At 33.5% G+C, this 18,699-nt stretch overlaps 2 protein-coding genes across 5 annotated transcripts; one reads left to right on the top strand and one right to left on the bottom strand.

Annotated features, from left to right (window-relative positions):
- The first annotated feature begins 753 nt into the window (after positions 1-753).
- LOC122288937 (CRAL-TRIO domain-containing protein C3H8.02) lies at positions 754-4,361 on the top strand. Of its 4 annotated transcripts, none has more exons than XM_043095772.1 (6): positions 754-987; positions 1,740-1,892; positions 2,245-2,391; positions 2,997-3,149; positions 3,235-3,308; positions 3,704-3,761. In XM_043095772.1, exons 1-5 carry the CDS (start codon positions 859-861, stop codon positions 3,259-3,261), a joined length of 609 nt encoding a protein of 202 aa, XP_042951706.1. In that variant the 5' UTR covers positions 754-858; the 3' UTR covers positions 3,262-3,308; positions 3,704-3,761. The 4 variants fall into 4 exon arrangements, 3 of the variants coding, with proteins under 3 accessions (XP_042951706.1, XP_042951704.1, XP_042951705.1); XM_043095770.1 differs by lacking the exon at positions 3,235-3,308 and adding an exon at positions 4,091-4,361 and having other exon boundaries at positions 755-987; positions 3,704-3,826; XM_043095771.1 differs by lacking the exon at positions 3,235-3,308 and adding an exon at positions 4,091-4,361 and having other exon boundaries at positions 848-987; positions 1,718-1,892; positions 3,704-3,826.
- A 1,241-nt stretch (positions 4,362-5,602) lies between these two features.
- LOC122289173 (glutathione S-transferase T3-like) lies at positions 5,603-7,455 on the bottom strand. Its single transcript, XM_043096133.1, has 2 exons — positions 6,815-7,455; positions 5,603-6,741 (listed from the first exon to the last, which is right to left on the bottom strand). The coding sequence occupies exons 1-2, from the start codon at positions 7,244-7,246 to the stop codon at positions 6,172-6,174; spliced, it is 1,002 nt and encodes a 333-aa protein (XP_042952067.1). The 5' UTR covers positions 7,247-7,455; the 3' UTR covers positions 5,603-6,171.
- Positions 7,456-18,699: the final 11,244 nt, after the last annotated feature.

The following is an 18,699-nucleotide window of genomic DNA, read 5'->3' as shown; positions in this document are numbered from 1 at the left end:
ATTTTCTCAAAATTTCATATAAAATACAAAAGGTTTTACTAGTGGCCCTCGAGAATTCTTACTAGAAGTGTAAAATATACTTTTTTATTTTGTGTTTTTTCTCAAGCAATTTTTTTTTTTTACATGGGTAGGAGGAGTTCGATCATTGATTCTCTTAATTAGAAACCAAAGTATTGCCAATTGATCTAAAAGATTTTGGCAATAGGCAACAAGCATTTTTTAAATCCATTTAAACATTTAAAATAAATTCAGAACTCATTTAAAAATACTTTATTGACAATTAAATAAAAAAATAAACTAAAAAATAAAATGAGAATCGTAGCTTTTGTCGGGTTGCATTCTTGATGGATGCAACATTTTTAAAACACAAAAATAATTTAATATTTTTAAATATTAAAATAAAAATAATATTAAAAAATAATATTCTAATTTTATTTTAATTTTATAATATTTTTATTCAACTTTTTATTCCTCATTTCTTAAAAATTCAATAAAAATTTTAACTCAATTTATTTCATTACTTTACTATTTATAAATCGTATCATTATTATTCACACATTTCTCGTCCCTTTTAACTATTTATATCCAAACCCGCCGAGAAATGCCAAATCTCACCGCACCAATTTTGGTACGAGACAATTTCTTCTCCTCTTACTAAATAAAATAAAAATAAAAATAAAAATAACAGAAAAAGGCAAAAAATCAAAACGCCGTCGCTTTAAGGACTTCGGAGTTAGGACGAGCACCATCGGGCATCACACATCGTTATCAGTTATCACCAACCGAAGTGGCTGTGACACGAAAAGCAGCAAATTTCCAGTTATCAAGAAGAGCAATCAAAAGGGCAAAGAAAAATCAATGGCGTATCGCCTGTGTCAAAATCTTCGTCACCCGCTTGTCCCTCCGCTTAAATTTTCCATGAAAGCCACTCGAACTAGCAAGCTGTTTGTTCAGAACTGTATGCTGGACCCGAGAGAGTCGCGCAAGGTTTCTGCTCCTGAATCCACTTTTTGAATGCTTTCTATGGCCATCATTTAATGGGCATATTATCTCTGCAATTCGTGTTCAGTTATTTTAATTATGAATGCATTTAGCCAAGGATTTCCATTTTGCTGTAAATCTCTGTATAACGTTCCCAATTGATCCATTTGCTGGCAGAAAAAGACTTAGGAATAAAAATTATGTTCGAATTCTAAATCCTGAATTATGAACTTTTTTTTTAGTTTCCAGAAACCAAAATGTAATAAACATACAAAGATTAAAGCTTTTTTCTCTCTCTTTCGGTTTTGTTTAAAGCTTTTGCAGCAACAAAATGGATGGAAGGGTTTTTAGTTGCTGAAAAAATTTCCCAAAAGTGAAGTACGAGCTTAAATCTGGAGAGTAGTAATAACAATCATTCAGGCTTTCAGCTAAACTTACTTGAACTTAAAATGGAGGATAGTAATAATAAGAACACAACCATTTGGCTTGGTTCATATGAGGTTCAAAATATCAGCCATAGCTCAGAAATATACAAATGCATATATAATATATAAGCGATGCCAAAAGCACAGATTTTTTAGTGGGTGTTCATGCTGACTGAGAGAACAACTGAAGGGTAGGACCAAATGGAGCCCAAAACTTGTTAAACTGGGATTATTGTTATGGCTTTTTGCTAATATTGCATCGTGTTTGACTGTTTCTGCACTTTGTAAATGAAGTTTAATTTTTATCATAGGCTATGGCATCTAAATATGCAGCTAGTTTTGGAGGTTAAAGAGAAGCTTCAAAAAGAATACCACAGTCTTCCCGTTGGCAAGAATGGAAGAGATGATGAAGATATGATCCTATGGTTTCTGAAGGACCGGAAGTTTTCTGTTGAAGATGCTGTTGCAAAATTGACTAAAGCCATTGTATCCTTAACATTCTTGCCAAATTCTTAATTTTAAATTGTATAAATATATGTTTGTGGCCCTGTGGGCATAGACATTTGCAAGTGGAGACTGAAATAATTGCATAGGCATTCAAGGAGACAGTTCCTTTAAAAACGAAAAAATGGGTGTTAATTTCTTTGGTTTTTCGAGCTCTGTCTATGATTTTTTCACCTCTTAAAAGCCATTGAAAAACATCCTCAGTTGTTGCTTAAGGAAAAATGAATAGTTCCTTATAAAGATGTGTTTTTCATTGGAGGATTTGTTTGATTCAAAGAATGAAAAACCATATTAAATTTATGCCCTTTTCACCTTTCCTTTCTACCTGTTTAAGAAATGGCGTCAAGAATTCAAGGTGTCAGAATTGTCTGAAGAGTTGGTGAAAAATGTGGCTCAAACTGGAAAGGCCTATGTGCATGATTTTCTTGATGTCAATGACAGACCTGTGCTCATAGTGGAGGCTTCCAAGCATTTTCCCGCAGTAAGTTTAAAACTTAAGTATCACTCCTTTTATTGCAAATATTGGGTTTTATAAGAAAAACTGCTGAATTTGTTTTTATATTAAGAAATTGAATTCAATCATTTGCCAAAATCCAAGTTCTTGTGAATTTTATTGAGGTCTGATGAGGTAGAATTTCTATGAACTCAAAAAGAGGCCAATATTTTGCAATTCTATTGGAGTGTCTGTATATATGATTCCATAAGCATTCTATATTTGATTTGCTACAAGAACAGAAGTCATTAACAATACAATTGACCTCTGGGATGGATACTTTAATAATATGTATCTTCCATGGAGGTGTCTCCCCCGTTCATAATTTCGATAATGCCACTTAAACCTCTTTCCCGTAAATTATCTTCAATTTATTGCGAATTATGGTGACTATTGAAACAAAACTTAGGATGACCATAAATGTTACTGTGTGATGAATAGTTCGCTACTTTTCTCTTCATATGGTATTCTGAAGTCTAAGGAAATATTGCTTGAATTATAAACTCCTATAATAAAAAGTTTTCGACTATCCATTTGGTTTTAAGGCATAAATTTTAGTTTCTAACTGAAAGCATAAAATAATATGCTTATAGATGCAGGATCCTGCAGAGGATGAGAAACTGTGTGTGTTTATGATTGAGAAGGCATTGCAGAAGCTGCCGACTGGCAAAGAAGACATACTTGGAATATTTGATCTACGGGGCTTTGGAACAGATAATGCAGATCTTAAGTTTTTAACGTTTTTGGTAACTTTTACACACCAGCTGCTGATTATGTTCTAGAGGGTTGATTTGAGCTTAAATACATGTGCTGTTTCTCTTGCCTCTGTAGCTGGCATTATGTCATCAAATCAACTAAACTCCAGAGTCAAACATATGAAAATAGAAAAATATCAATTTCAGCCGGTGAGTTATTTTATATTGATTCTAAATGCCATTTATGAAGAAGAGCAGAGATGGTGTCTCTATTTAGTTCCTCCAAAGTGCTTAGTTTGGTGGTTGCTCTCAATGTTCTGTAATAGTCGTAGTACTCATGCCCACCAGTACTGCTCGATGCTGTTACTGTTGGTGGCAAATAGATGTTTGATCAGTTTCAATGTCCAAATCAAAAGGAAACCATTACATCCATTTTTTCTATTGCTTTCAAACCTGAAATCACATCACCCTCTATTAAGTTTTGTCAATACACTACAGAATTAGAATATTTATATATCTGAAATATGTGCGTGTGTGGTAGCATAATTACTTGAAAGTAGTATTATGAACATTCTGGGTTGATTTACTCTCTCTTTTGTTGACAGTTTGATGTATGTTACTATTATTATCCAAAGCGGTTGGGACAAGTCCTCTTTGTGGAAGCACCATTTGTGTTTAAGCCAATTTGGCAGCTTGCCAGGCCATTGATGAAATCATATGCTTCTCTGGTATGGAATAATCATCCTACTAGTGCATTTGTTTTTTCCAAGGGAAGTTAGGCATATTTTCTTCATCTAAGTTAAACCCAAAAGGGAACTCTTAGGCTGCATCATACAGTCGGATACTACCTTCACCAACTTTTATTTAATTCTTGAAAGATCATCATCAGATGGCCATTTTGGCTGTGGGTTTAGAACCTTGTCAATTTTTTTCCGCCTCTGTACTCCTGCCTGTTTATGTATTGTGATGATATTTCAATTTTCTTTTTGAAGGTGAGGTTTTGCTCTGTGGAGACTGTCAGGAAGGAATATTTTACAGAAAGGACAGTGCCGGCTAGCTTTAGAGGCTGAAATCGCTTATCAAAATATAAATGTTTACATGCACCTCTCGTGGCTTGTTGGGTATAAGAATCTGCATTCAATTACACAATTCGTTCTTTTCTTTGTGGCATTTGCTGTGCAATATTTCTTCATGAATGAAGTGGAAGATGACAGGTAAGAAGGCCTAACAGCATTGAATTAATAAATATCATTTTAACCAGCATTGATCTTGCCAAAGCAGTTTGCAGAGGGAGATTTGATTAAGATGTAGCGATTTTTGTGTCATTGGTAGGAAAGAAAAGTCCAGCAAGTTCAAGGGGTGAATTTGAAAAGGGTCACATAGAATTTTTTATTTGAAAAAGGGTCCAAAAAGTTTTGCATATGTGTTGATTCTTATTTTCCAAACCTGCATACTTTGCACTTGGTAGCATAGAATGGCCTCACTTCTATCATATTCAGTCGATGCATAAAGTTATTGCAAATTCTCATTTTGGGGTAGCTAGTTAGAACCTTTTTTTTTTTTTTTTGATGTTTTCTAATCAAGCTTCACACACACACACATGTTAAACAGGTACAAGATACAAAAGTCTAAAAGGTGGAAGGCCACAACAATCATTTCAAATTAGCTAATGCAATACCTAAATACAATACCTAAAAAAAAAAAAGCAAAAAAAAAAAAAGGATCTGAAGCTAATGGCTCCTACCCATTTCCGATTAAGAGAAGCTGTTTGAAGGGACTTTTTGGCAATTCGAAAAACAGACTACGACTAAAAGACGGAATAGGTGTTGTGCTGCACTTTGCTGGTCCAATTTTGTTAAAAGAAACACCTTCTTTTTTCTCATTATCTTTGGTTAGGATAAGTAATAGCATAAAATAATGAGAAATGCTATACATTATTCTACATCACATATTTTATATATTAAAATATTATTTTTTATTTCATTTTATTCTTATTAAATTAATTGAATTATTCTATTTATCATCCACATATTACATATTTATTATAGAAAAAAAAATTAAAATAAATATGATGTATGAAGTGTGAAGATGATAAGAAGAATTTTTCTAAAATAATTGCATCCAATAGATGATCCGATATGCCGGTGGATAGCTGTCAGTGGCTGGGCTCGTGGAAATCACACACTACTGTTGATGAGAGAGCGTGTGTTGGATCTTACATATCTAAGAGCATTCACATTGGTATATGGATATGCATATGCAAAATTAACTCTTTTGCATATCCACTTTGTCATTTCAACAAAACTCCTACATTGGCTTATGCATATTTAAAACAAAATAATAATAAAATATTATCATTTTAATATTTTTTTTTTGGCCTAATATTAATTTTTTTACCTTGCAATTTCTATGTACTGGTTTGTACCTGCAATCAGTACCCAGTACATAAATAATATCCATTAAAACCGAACCTGTCAATGAAATAATATAGACTATGTGCTGCATCCATACCACCCTTTCATGCATCCAAATTTCCAGCATTCTATATATAATAATTTCTGACTAATATCAACTTCAGATTACATTTGACTAATATCAACTTCAGAATTTACATATGACTAATTCTATGTATCAAAATCAACTTAATACAAGTTGCAAAAAGTTGATTTTTATACAAATTCAGCAACCAACAAATTCAGCATATATGAAATTCAGCAACCAGAAAATAACTGCATTTCCAGCACCCTCCAGCACCCTCAGCAGCTCCAGCACCCTCCAGCACCCTTTAGCAGCCACAAAAACAGTCTTGCCATTGGGTCCTCCAGTGACTCCAGCACCAACAAGCAGCAAACAATACAACAATATCCCACCCACAACAAAATTCATCCAACAAAGTGTTCCCACCCACCACCAACCACCAACAAAACAATCTCCCCATAAAGAGAGGTACAAAAAAGGGTTTGGTGTTCATAGCAACCAGTAGTATATAAACCAGAATTTACAATGTCACCAAGGCTGTTTTAAATACACATTCAAAAACTGCACAAAACAAAAAAGACAACTATGTACCATCCTAGGCCTTATTTCTTTGTTCCTCAAGAATTTCCATTTGAAGATTATGGAAATACTCTTGCTGCACAGAATTCATAGACCCAATATCCAATTTCATTATTTCCATATCATTTTTTCTCTTCTTTTCAGCTAATATCATAGATCTTTCTTCTTGAGCCTTAATTTCCATTTCAACATTTTTCTTCTTAATTTCCAATAACTCAGCATTGCGGTTTTCTACCCTCATTAAGCTTTCTTTTCTCTCTAACATTAGAATCTTCCTATCATCTGTCATTTCCTTTAAGGCCTCACTAAATTCTTTATCTTCTCTTTCCCTACTTTTTCTTTTTTTCTCTCTTTCTTTTTCAACCTTTTTTCCCGGAGGTCTCTCACACTCCACGGGCACATTTTCCATTGGGTCCCCTAATTGTATTGAGTTTGGAGTACTACCTGAACGTGAGACATTGTCTCTTCTTCTTACGGTCTCCATGTGTGTTTGCCATTTCGGTTGGTTCTTTAAAAGATTCCAACAATGATCCAAGGTGAAGTTGGTTTTTTGGGTCTCTCGATACAAAATTTTTGCCTTGTCAATCTACAAAATATAGAAACAATTAGTAGGACAAATCTGAAATAATTTTACACAATAACAAAATAAACGATTATACCTTGTCTAGCTCGGTTGCACCGCTTGGATGCATTCCTTCAACTTGAGCCATAGAACCACAAAATTTATTGACACATTTTTGAATGGTTGACCACCGATTGGTCAACGATGGTACAGATCGTTCTTGACTGTTAGGTTTTTTATAAGTGGAGTAGTAATCATAAATTCTACTCCACAATTGTGTGGAGGTTTGGTCAGTCCCCCATATGGAATCTATACTAACGTTAAGCCAAGCTGAAATGAGGAGCGTATCTTCCTCAATAGTAAATGACACACCCCGCTGGGATTTATGTTTAGGTGCTCTTTTTTCCCGTTGAGGTTGTGTCGCTTGGACATCAACGAAAGCAGCCTCCACAATAGGGTTGTTTATACCACCCTCACCACTTTCCAACAATGTGGTGAAGAATGGATCCTCATCAATTAAAGTGGTCATCCTTCAACAAAATATTGAAGGACAAAATGTTACTAAAACAACACATATTACAAAAAACAGTTTACAGTTTACAAAATCAGTTTACAGTTTACAAAACAGTTTACAGTTTACAAGATGTTTCCATATTAAGCAAGGTCAACAGTTTACAAAATTCATATTAAGCAAGGTCAACAGTTTACAAGTGTTCAAGCAGAGCAAAAGGTTATGGTACCAATAATGCAACTAAAATACCTTTAAATCTAACTTATTTATCCAGCAAGGTTGTTTTAGTACTGTGAATTTAAGACCATGCATTGAAAACAAAATCAATTCATAACATAAAGGAAGAACCAAAAGAGGAAAATTTGTTCTTGATTCGTGTTGCAAGAAGTGAGATTAGAGAGAGATTGAATGTGGGAAAGTGAGTTTGGAATATCATGAGCTCCCATTAGTGAGAAGTTCCTCTGGCATCACGCATTGTGTTTTTCCCCGCCTGAGTTGGAGGGAAGTATCTCACGGGAAACAATACATTGATAGGGAAGTTACAGGAATAGGAGTCATCATACATGTATGCTTTTGTTCTCTCATTCTTTTTTGTAGATGGTCTTCATACACAGAAGAACTACTTTTGTTTATATATATATATATATACAAGTAATACACAGTAGAACTAGATTAGAAGCCTTGGGTTTTTTGGTTAGATTTTCCCTTAAATTGTTTCATAATAGGTAAATCTAATCTATTAGGTAAATCCTTTGTTACCAATTTAATAGATTAGATTTTCCTTTAGTTCTTTTTATATTCCTTGAAAAGAAAACTTTCTTAGAATTCCCATGTTTCTAACTCTCCCTCCCAACCCCTCTCTCTCTGAGTCTTTTTCATTTTACCCCACGAAAAAAAAGAACCTTATAAGCTAGCTCATTTGTTGGGTTCTTGACTGTCCTTAAAGAAATTTTCCCTGATCATTGTTGAATTCTTTTGATGACTTGATGTTTGTAAAGAGAATCGGGACAGCAGAACTGAAATTTCCTTAAAAAATGAAACGATCTCCAATCAAGAAAAGCACTAAAACAGAGTTCAGAACATGCTTCAAAGTTTTATTTTTTTACGATTTTCTGTTTCATTGCCTAGATACACAGACAATTTCATAAACACCAACCTGCCTCCACACCTAAAATCAGAAACCTCTCGTACACAGGGAATCATCACGGTTTCATTGCCTAATTTCTGTTTAAACTCTTTCTAGAAATAATAGTGGGCAAGAACAGAAACCTATCGATTTCGGTTGATCTGAAATGTACAAACCCTAATCTAAAACCAAGAAAAACATGAAATGAAGAAATGGCAACAACAGAACACAAAAACAATTTCACTAATCTAAAACCCTAACCGAAACCGTGAAGAGAAACAGAGAAATCATACCTGAAATAGAAGAAATTTCAGCAAACCAGCAACCGGGATGATTCACTTCAGTAGTTGCAAGCTCCGTCGACAACCGTCGCCTTAGAGAGGTGCACGGATTCTCTTCTTCTGGTGGGGTTGTTTGGGTCGAGAGAGGGATGGAGATTCGGAGGGTTTGGTGTGGAGAGCTCTGCTTCGAGAGAAATAATCCCTTGGGGGGGGTTTCGGGGAGAGAGAGATATTACCGTTTGGGGGGGGGGTTTCGGGGAGAGAGAGTGTGGAGGAGAGAGAAATAATTATTAAAATATAATTTGGAGACAAAAGAGTGGATATGGAAAGTTGTAAATCTACTGTTTATAGTTAGCTAAAATTTTGGAAATGAAGAATCCAATGTGGGTCGATTTTATGCTAATATTATGTAAAACTGGCTTTGCCTATGCGGATGCATAGGCCAATGTGAATGCCCTAAGGCTGCCAATCTCATTTTTGTCGTGCATAGCGGCAGAATGCGTAAGTGACTCGGAGGGAGGTTCTTGACAAGCAAAGGTGTATTTATCTATTAAATTGAGTAGGAATATCCAATATAGAATATTAGTGAAGTTAAACTCCTCAATCCATTATTTTTCGAACGTTGTGCCATTTATCAAGGAGTTCGACCCAATGACAAATAAATTGGCCAGTAGAAATACAATCTGCCCTTTGCAGACGCCATTTTAAAAACTGCAAATACCCATTTTCTTGTTTCGTTACAAGATTTTGAAAAAATTTAAAAACTTGTTTGATTTTGCTGCAAACTCAAATTCAAATTTAAAGATCCAATTCTAAATTATAATATATCACCGAAATTAATGTCAAGGAAATATCATAAGACTCTAAATAGTGGATTTTTTATATTATTATCAATTAAGTAAAAAAATAAAAAATGTAAGCTAAAAACTTGTTCAAATAAGAAATTAATGGCGGAGAAAATATCGAAAGACTGACGTGTTTAAACATTATGTTGAGTTTTGGCTCGATTTTCTGCTGAAAATATATTTTTTAAAGCTTGGCTCGACTGTGGCTTGACCCTGGCTCGATTGTGGCTCGACTCTGGCTCAAGCTAAGGTTAGCTCGACCCTCCGCTCGAGCGAACTCATCCAGAGAGTTCTGCTCGACTGTTCGCTTGAGCGAATTCATCCAGAGAGTTCTGTTCGACCTCCGCTCGAGCGAGAATGCAACCCTAACGTGCGCTCGACACTTCGTTCGTCGTCCGCTCGAGCGAATGTTCTGAATTAGCACCGTGTGCTATAAATACATCATTTTCTCTTCATTTTGAAGAGACCTCAGCAGCCAAGTTAGAGAGAGTTTTGAGAATCCTTTTGTACACAATTCTAAGAGTCCATTGGGTGTATTGGGACTTTAGGATTAAGGATTTTATGATCAATACTCTTGTACTCCATCTTTGTTCATATTGAATTTGTTGAAACCGATCCCGACAGTGGACGTAGGCTCACATTGAGCTGAACCACTTAAATCCTGGTGTTCTTTGTGTGCTTGTTTTTCGTTTTGTTGCTTCCGCTATTATTTACTTCAACTTAGCCTTTGTTTGTTCGGTCCATTCCCAATACATTAATTTGTAAGTAGCGCAATCTTTAATATTATTATCTATTAAGTAAAAACAACTAAAAACTAAAAGATGTTGTATAGTTATCCAAATAAGAAATTAATTTAGGAGAAAATATTATATTACAAGCGTGTTTACAGATTAATTGTAAAGTTCGGGTTCTTTATTAATAATATATAATTGTGAATAATGTTGGAATGAAATAGTTTAAAAACTATGAAAGAGGTTAAGATAAATTCATGCTATCTGCATAGTCTGAATTTTGGATTAGTGTCCATTAATATTTTACTGAGCCATCCTATTTCTTTTATTTCTTTAATTTATTTAGATCTGAAGGGTAGTAATAAAAATCATTCAGCTAAACTTACTTGAGCTTAAAGTGGAGGATAGTAATAATAATAAACGTAATGATATCCTTAACTTTATTTACTGTTGTTTTACGATTTAGTTCTTTTTTTTCCTTTTACTCTTTGAATCTATATTAAAAATCTCAGAAAATGATATTCTTGCATAATTTAAAAGAAAATAAATTCAATCAACCAACCTAATCATGCAATTTAATTAAAAATAAATTCAATTTATAATTTTAAGATTTTTAATCCGGATTAAAAAAAAAAAAACTGAGTAGTAAAGTAATAGTAAATGAGATGTAAGGTTATCATTACTCTTAAATAAAATGTTAGTTCCTAAAAAATAGTACAGCATCCGCTCAAACTTCTCTCCTCTCTTCTCCACCAATCTCCCCATTAGCCCTCGTTTGGTTACTATGGGTAAAAATAAAAAACCGGTGAATTGGACCGAACAAATGGGTTTGGTTCAGCTCAAAATTGGTCCGGGTTGGTTTGATATTAGTTCTATTTTCTTCAAAATGGGTCCAAAACGGTCTGATTTTGATTTTTTTTTTTTAACATGGGATCAAACTGGACTAGACCAATTTCTATATATATATATATATATATATTAATTTTTTATATTATAGAAAATACTTTTTATATGATTTTTAGATTATATATAATTTATATATAATATATATAAAATAATTTTATATTATATGCTAAATTTCTAATTAATATTACATTAAATTTTAAAATCCTATTATTCATATATAATAATAATATAATAACATAAAATTAATATAACACACAATTTTAATATTAAATATGAACATTTGATCATATGTTATTAATATAAACTATTAATATATATATTAAGGACAAATACATTTTTCGCATGATAAATTATAATGTATATTATTTTTTATAAATACATTTCTATACATTTGATCATATACATTCATATAAAGAATATATGTAATCATCATATTATCACTAACATATATAATCAAATATATAAATAAGTTAAAGACTAATATTATCACTAGCATATTATCATAACATACATAATTAAATATTATATCACTATATAATACTATTATATATACATTAATACTAATACTAATACTATTGGTAATCCACTATATATAATTAACTATATATGTAAATCACTGTAGTTATACTAATACTATAACATATAGTATTAGTAGATAACTATATACATATTATTATATCATTGTATCACTATATAGTATATATATAGTGATGGGTATCATGGTGGACCGAGTCTTAAATATCTATTGCAAGTTCTAGATGGGCCAATCACAAGGTTAAGAGCTAAGAAGATCAAGGAAGCAATGCAAGGATTAGTGCAATCCACTTGCGTCGAGTTTGCAAATTTATCGAACAAAAACCTAACATTCAAGATGGGCTTGAATGAAAAGGAATCAGTTTTAATCCATGTGATACAAGTTACAAATGGGGGCTGCATAGCCTAGGGTTTAGTGTAGATTATTTATTTCAGTAAGTACATGAGTGTAGACCTATTTTATGTTTCTATATTTAATTCATTAAGTGGATTTCTTTTATTAGCTGTCAGGGATGTTTTGGGCTTGAAAATGTTCAACCTATATCTTTTAATTAATGAAGGCCTTAATTGGCATAGGGTTTCATGGAGGCCATAAAAACAGCCTTGTAGCCGTATTTTAGAGAAGTTCTAGTCTATTGAATGAATATTTTCAGAAAGAATTCAGTTTTATTCTTTGGTTCTTGAATGAATTTTGAACTTATCAAAAACAAAAACCTTTGTGGCGTTTTCACACAAAATCTAGGTTCTTGAAACAATATTTCAATCGGTTTAGATTTCAATCTAGGTTCTTGAAACAATATTTCAACGGATGAGTTTCCAATTGTTTGTGAGTTCAAAGGATTTCCAATCCTACGAATTCACATCATATAGTATTAGTACAGTATACTAATACTATATATAATGTGCAGGGATTACTATTAAGTATACTATTCGTAATCCACTATATACAAATAATTTTATATTATCACTATAGTTTATAATATTAATAGTTATACTAATAATATATCACTATAATCTATAATATAATATAATATATTACAATATATCACTATATTATTATATACTAGAATATATGTAGTATATTTATTATATAGGACCAATCCAATAAAATTGAAAATATTGGTTTAAGAGTGTAATCGGTGAGGTATCGATTTTTCAAATCTTAAAATTGGTGTATACCGGTTTGGTTCTAAAATACGTTTGGTCCAATTTACACCCCTTATTGAATAAACAGATGAGATGAAAATTGAAAGTTGAATAAAATATTATTAAAATATAAGTTTTTAATATTATTTTTGTTTTAAAATTTCAAAATTTTGAATTGTTTATTATATTTTGTATAAGAATTTATAAAATTTATAATAATTATATGAAATGAGATGAGATAAGATAAGATAGATCACATAGTAACCAAACCATGCATGCATAACTCTCTCCCTCTCTCACACGGATTTGGGTGAAATCCAATGTTTACACCACAACTTTGGACGCGACCACACACAACCCCCTGATATTAACTTATGAAATAGGCAGCCATTCATACGGCTCAAGAGCTGCCACCCCAGCTACCAGATGCTCATCCAAAACTGTTGGAGGAGGAAGCAGAAGTGCAGGGAGTCAGGAACAACCTACACCATTACATGGTAAGCAACTTCACCATCACATGCACACTTAATATGACACCAACACCATTAGCAACAGCCCATCGTGGCGTTGATGGGATGCGCTGAGGATGTTTTCAGAATCCACGAGAAGAAGCTAAAAGAAAGAGAGTCTGTCTCAAGGAATGAGATTTTTATTAAATATTATATATAAAAAAAATTAGAAAAGAGTATACATGATATAGGCAATGGCGGTGTTAATCCGTATGATATGGAGAAACAAACCACTCTGGTATGGATCTCTCCATTTCTTTTCTAATTCGATGTCTCTAGATTAACACCACTTGTTATCATAGCCTTAATCTTAACCCAGACCACCAATGTTTTATTTTGTCCTATTTTTCCTACTTATTTTCTCTTGGCCTTGCTACTTGAAGACCTCAAGACTCAAACCAGTCAAAAATTAAGGCCCAAAGAGACATAAACTATTAAAAGCACACAGAAGAGAAAATTCAAATCCTGGAGGCTCGTGAGAGCATCTCAGGCGGCTGTGCGCGGCCGTGTCGGAGTCCGAACATTGGTAGCGACAGTGTAAACATTGGATTTTTGCCCAAATCAGTGGGAGAGAGAGATGAAGGAGAGATGGGAGAAGGTGTAGGCAGCCGCGGGAGCATTTCTTTTGGGAGTTGAAACTTTGTTTGAATTTTCAAAAGAACAATTTTTATATTTTAAAAAAACAGTTTTGCTATGTACAAGCGGCTAGTGCAACCGTCGGGTATCACCCGATGTGGCATCATCTAATAAAATTTAAAAAGAAAAAGAGAGAGAAAAAAGAACCGAGAAGATGAAAAGTAGAAAGAAGCGATGTGAGAAGAGAGAAACCCAAACCCCAATCCCATTTCGAAACCCAGCCTGATTTTGAACCTTGAAAAAGGTTAGTACAGCATCGAATTCCCTTCTCTATAGCCCAAAACCAGATAGAACCAACAATAAAAATACCCCTTAGAACATTGGTATTGGTTTGACCAAATTTATTTTTAGATTTAGTTAGTATCAACACTTTTTTACATCTGTCTATTCCATCTAAATTCAATCCCCACATTGAATTAGACATTCATTCTCTATACAATAATAAAATATTATTAAATTAATATTTTTTTATTTAATTTATTTAATCTCATTTTGTAATTCTACCAATTAAATGTTAATAATAATTATATTCTAATTAAATTAATATTAAAAAAAGTATTATTAAATGTTAATAATAATTATATTATATTAAATTAATATTACAAAAAATTATTATTAAATGTTAATAGTAATTATATTCTAATCAAATTAATATTAAAAAAGTATTATTAAATGTTAATAGTAATTATATTCTAATTAAATTAATATTTAAAAAGTATTATTAAATGTTAATAGTAACTATATTCTAATTAAATTAAAATTAAAAAAAGTATTGTTAAATGTTAATAATAATTATATTATATTCAATTAATATTAAAAAATATTATTAAATGTTAATAATAATTATATTCTAATTAATTTAATTTATTTGTTTGGAATAAGAAATTAATATTTTAATATTTGATGAATGAATAGTAGTTTTCCATCTTTAGCCAACCACTGTATAAAACTTCAAATTATTTTAGATTTGTCCAATTCAATATGAAGGATTTTTGAGCCAAATTATGTAAAATTTGGCCAAACATTTCATTTGGCCAAGCCAATGAGGATGTCCTTAGGCAAAATCAATACAAAAATACAGCTCATCCATAGTCACCCAATACAATACATAAAACTATCAAGAGGCATACATACAAGCTTCAAATTCACAATTTTCCTTCACTTTACAATAGTCAATTGGAGTATAAGAAACACCAACTCCCTGCTCAAAGAAGATATCCTTCCCACTCAGAACCCCACCAAACAAAACCTAGAATCTAGACCTCAAAAACCCAAACCACCACAAAAAGTTCCCAACAAGACAAGACTTCCAACTTCCCACATAAATGACATGTGAAATCAAACCCAAATCACAACACTTCCAATCCCAATCCAAACTCACAAATGCTCAAATAACCTTAGAGTCTTACAAAATTATTCTCATTCCAAGGTTTGCACAACAAGAATTATGAGGATATTAGTGACCTAGCTAGCTTGGAGTGACAGTTTTTTTTTTTTGGTTTGAAGAACAAAAGCTGTTGGAAGTCGACATCAAGTGATGGGTTGCGTCAAGATAAATGAGTCGTCGTTGTCAAAACCTCACCGTTGAAACTAAGGGTGAGAGTGAAACCTCTCCTGGTTGCATATAGTGTTTTTCTTAAACAAAACACACCATTTCATTATGACGTGGTGACTACCCTTCGGTTGCAAGAGCTGATTGTAAAGAGTAAACCTGGGAACCGGTCGGGCTAATAAACGGAGAATAGCAGCCCACCACTAAATAGCTGACACCTAAGCTTTCCATCTAAGCTATCATGCATTGCACTACATTTGATTATAGTGTATTTGCAGAAACCCTTTGCCCCCCCTCCCCCGGGTCCTTCGCACTGCTCCAGCTCGCACCCCCCTTCTCGCACGGCACCCCCATCTTGCATGGCTAGAGTTCGAACGGTTGAAACCCACACAGCTTCGTCTCCTCTCACGACATAGAGGCTAACGCCCCTTGATTTGGTGACCCACTCCATCTATCTCCAAGCCAAGGACCACCGCCGAATATCTCGACCCCATTCTTCACCTTCTTCGACTCTCTCAGAATTGAGCAACCCAAACGGAGGTCCTGAGGTAATACTAGAAGTGTGTGGAAGAACATAGCAAAAAGGAGATTATCCTTGTTAGGTATGACGGAACCTTGCTTGTCGCTGACCTGAGACGCTATTAACCCAAGAGTTTCGATGGTCGCGATGCTAAGGCTAGGTTCCAGAAGTCATACCGTCGAAGAATAAAAAATCCCAAATCAAAAGGCAAAGTTTTTATTTTTAGCTATCTTGAGTTATTGTTTTGGTATTTAAGGCTTGCATGCTAACAGGATTTTTAGTCCATTTTCATCCTCACCGTCTACCATGGATGGCAATTGGTTCACATCCACTCGATGCAGGAATGTCGAACTCACACCTGGGCTTTGATTTGTGAATGAGTTTATACATTTCTATATGAATTTCGCAGAAATATTTCTGAAACCAGAAAACCTTTAATTCGTCTGGATTTATATTGATTCGTCTGAAACCAAATGAATTTTTAAAGAGGAACGTAGATTAGAAAAGGGGAACGTAGGCAATTGAGTCGGTCGGCGTTGGATTGAGATGGTGGCGGTGGAAGAGAGGCTCAGCGAGGAAGACGAAGAGATGAAAACACGAAGTGCTATTGGGCGAAATCAATGAGGACTGCTTTTGGTTGGAAGTGTTTTTATGTGATGGAGCCTATTTCTCTTATGGTGCATTTCCTTATGTGGCAAGCAGTGAATGGAAGGCTGCTTTTCTCCTTTTCTTCATTTATTAGCCTGACCGTTCCAAAGCGGCTTCCGATTGTAAATAGCATTTTTCATTAAAAAAATAGAAAAAAGGAGCTATGTCAGCAAGTTGTAGACCAGGTATAGAGCAGGAATAATGTATCATTATCCTTTATGGATTTGGATGCTACTACATCCACAGATAAACCAAACCACATCGAAGGTGGCCACCGAGTAGTGTAATTTTTATTTTTATTTTTTATACACTTTTTATATATTTAAATATTTATTTTTAAAAAATTTATAACATCATTTAAAAACAATTCCTTAATCACGAATTTAAAAAAAAAAAAAAAATCCGTGGCAACTTCGATGGGTTTTATCCGTGGTATAAGTGTTATCTTTATATATTAAGAAGGATGATGCTACACCCACAAAGACTCTCCATGAGGTTAAACTTTTTTTTTTTTTTTTTAATGAGTTTTTTAAATAAATTTTAAATATTTAAAAAAAATCACAAAATACAAAATTATTAAAAAATATTTTCTTAATCACTAAGTTAATAAAAAAAAAAAAAAATCTATCCACGACTTTTATGTGTGCCTTTTAGACGTGGGAATGCCATTTCCCTATTAAGAAATAAGAGTCAGCAAGTTGTAGACAGGAGGTAGAGCAAGCAAAATTTTTTGAATAAAAAAAAATTAGGTGTATTTTTAAAAATATACAAAAAATGATTGTTTTTCTCCAAAGAGTTAAAAGGAATCCCTTATTCTCCATTTAAAATAACAATTTTAGAAAAATGTTAAAAATTTATAGTTTTTGTTACAATCTAATTCTAATGAGAATAATATTGAAATTCTAATGACAAAAATTTATAATCTAATCGTATACTTCTTGGAGTCTTCGAGACCTTTCTTTTTCTTTTTATATTTTATCTTTTCTAAAACTGCTTTTTTATTCCTTTTTTTTCTTAAATTTTTTTAAGATCTTTCTTTGCAATTAACATTGACCATGTAATTTTTTTTGCTAAAGAAGAAAAATTGTTATCTATCTTTGGTTATTTGGACTTGGACTTTGACACTGTCATATATCCCTATATTGATAAATATATTATCAATTTGATTGTATCTATAATCATTTTTATAATATATATATTATAGTCCATGTCCCCATACATTATGAAACATATATAAAGAAATTTAATTATTTCACTAATAATCTGCTGAAAGTAAATTTTTAGATCTGCCACTGTGTACTAGGCTTGCTACTCGCCTTATATGGGCTGGCAGCCTGGCATCAGCCCTTCCCATACCTCGCCTCTGTTTTGGTTTGTTTGTCCTCGTTAACCAGGTGGATGGATCTTAAAATCCCCTATGTCGTTAGATTCGGTCAAGATCAACATGAAAACAAAGATCTAACCAAAATCTACATTAAAAAAAAAGAAACCCAAACCACGAAACATATATCTAGCTTAAAAATGCAGATCTAGGTCAAGAACATAAAAAACCAAAGAAAAAAATATAGATCTAGCTCAAGAGACTGGCGACCATGGTTGTTGATCTCTGGCTCGAGTGACCTGCGGCCATGGCCACGGGTTTCGCTTGTACATGGGAAGAAGATGACTACGAGAAGAGAAAGTGAGGGACTTGGAGCTGGAGGCACTGGGCGAAGGGAAGAGAGGGAGATAGTTGTAGACTTAGGGTTTTTGTTGCTTAAATACTAGGCATATGGGTGGGTGGGGTAAAAATTGGGTAGGTGGATACCCTACCTAGAACCCACCTGCACCCGTGCCCCCCCCCCGCCGGGGGGGGGGGGGGGGGGGGGGGTTAACCCTTCCCCTGTTGGCACATGTGGATTGCCCGGGTGGGGTAGGTGAGGTCGACTCGTCCCCCACCCTTACTGTGTATAATAACTTTGTGTAATCCGTGACTTAGAAAGCTAAGGGAACAACTTAAAGAAGCTTAACTATAACACTTTTTTGCAAAGCAACCCA

The sequence above is a fragment of the Carya illinoinensis genome, chromosome 12, assembly GCF_018687715.1.
Source record: "Carya illinoinensis cultivar Pawnee chromosome 12, C.illinoinensisPawnee_v1, whole genome shotgun sequence".
NCBI lineage: Eukaryota > Viridiplantae > Streptophyta > Magnoliopsida > Fagales > Juglandaceae > Carya > Carya illinoinensis.
Note: the sequence above shows the minus strand (reverse complement) of the source record. Positions and strands in the feature narration are given on the sequence as shown.